We start from the raw sequence: 1,386 nt of genomic DNA on the forward strand, positions 1-1,386 counted from the left end.
TGCGTCTGATTTCCACCCTTCACTTCGGCCAACCAAAAAATCGTTACTTTGTGCTAATCTAGAAATTCTATGTAACACACGCTTCCCTTCTTAACTATATCAAGATCTTGATTAACCTGAATACTTCATAGCTGGGATTCTTCTGTTTATCTTTTCGTTTATTTGATGTGTGTTATATATATATTTTTTAATATCATTTCCTGCCATAAAAGTAGTCACAAAGAAACTTTCTTTCTAACCTCAGTCCAACATAGAAAATTAAAAAATCTTGTTTTCCAGGTGACCAAAACGATCGTGAACTTCTCAACGTTCCCCATAACGAGAAAACGACACCTCAGCCCATGTGAGGACGGCTACTTGTACATACCTGTGGCCTTTTTGGCGATGCTCTACCTCGTCTACCTGGTCGAGTGCTTCCACTGCCCCACTAGAACACAGGTAGAGCACTCCCCTCCACTATATATCTCAGGTGTACAGTCACGGGGAAAAGTTCGTGTGCGGTGAACGACGCTTCGAAACCTAAAAAAAAAAAAAAAGTTACATTATTCGTTTTTTTAAACGGAATTCGAAGCACGTTTGCCAAGAGTTTTGTTCGTGTGTGTCTACTTGGATGCGATGTTGTAGGTTGTGAATGTGGATGATTGGGTGGATGACAGGAGAGTGGAGGATAGTTGCGAGGAGGAAGCAGACGTGAGCGCTTGTGTCAGGTGGAAGGGTATGCGTGGATGACGAGAGTGTGAAATAGGTATTTTTTGTGTGTAATGTGCCACTATCCTCTGTAAAATGGGTATGATAACATCTAACGTTTATGGTAGGGTACAAATTCTACACACGCAGAATCGCTACAGAAGGGTCTAAACTTAATGATACTTCAAAACGTATTTCTGTATCATTTCTAAAAACGCCTCATGAAGATCCTGCTGACGTACATCGTCCCTCCAATACGCTTTTCTCCATCTTAACGTAATTTCCACCCACAGATAACCCACACCACGCCCGCCGCCCACGTTTTAGCAATGATTGAGGCCATGAGGACTGCCCAGCCAGTTATATGGTGGAAAGCCATGTGTTACCACTACGTACGAAGATCCAGACACGTAACACGGTACCGTAACGGGGACGCTTATACGAGTACGCAGGTGAGTATTTTAGGGGGAGGAAGGGAAAGGGTGAGGGGGGGAATGAGGGGAACAGGGAGAGAGAAAAGAAGGAAAATGAAATAAAGGCAAAGGGAGCGGGTATTTAAGAACTGAGGGAGGTGATAGCAGGGAAGGATAAATAAGGGGTTAAAAGGGGAGAAATAGAGAGTGAAGAGAGTAAAAAATAAGAAGGGAGGAACAGAGTAAAGGGGGAAGAGGGATGATGTAAAGGAAGGAGTAGGGATGG

The 1,386-nt window shown here is 43.4% G+C and overlaps 1 protein-coding gene across 1 annotated transcript in view; it reads left to right on the forward strand.

Moving 5' to 3' along the window:
* LOC119587111 (transmembrane protein 151B-like) overlaps positions 1-1,386 on the forward strand; it is a gene marked incomplete in the record, with an annotated part of 49,507 nt that overhangs the window by 42,378 nt on the left and 5,743 nt on the right. The window contains 2 exon segments of the mRNA XM_037935863.1: positions 280-438; positions 981-1,139. Coding sequence (XP_037791791.1) covers positions 280-438; positions 981-1,139 — 318 coding nt within the window.

This window comes from Penaeus monodon, chromosome 22 (genome assembly GCF_015228065.2).
Source record: "Penaeus monodon isolate SGIC_2016 chromosome 22, NSTDA_Pmon_1, whole genome shotgun sequence".
NCBI lineage: Eukaryota > Metazoa > Arthropoda > Malacostraca > Decapoda > Penaeidae > Penaeus > Penaeus monodon.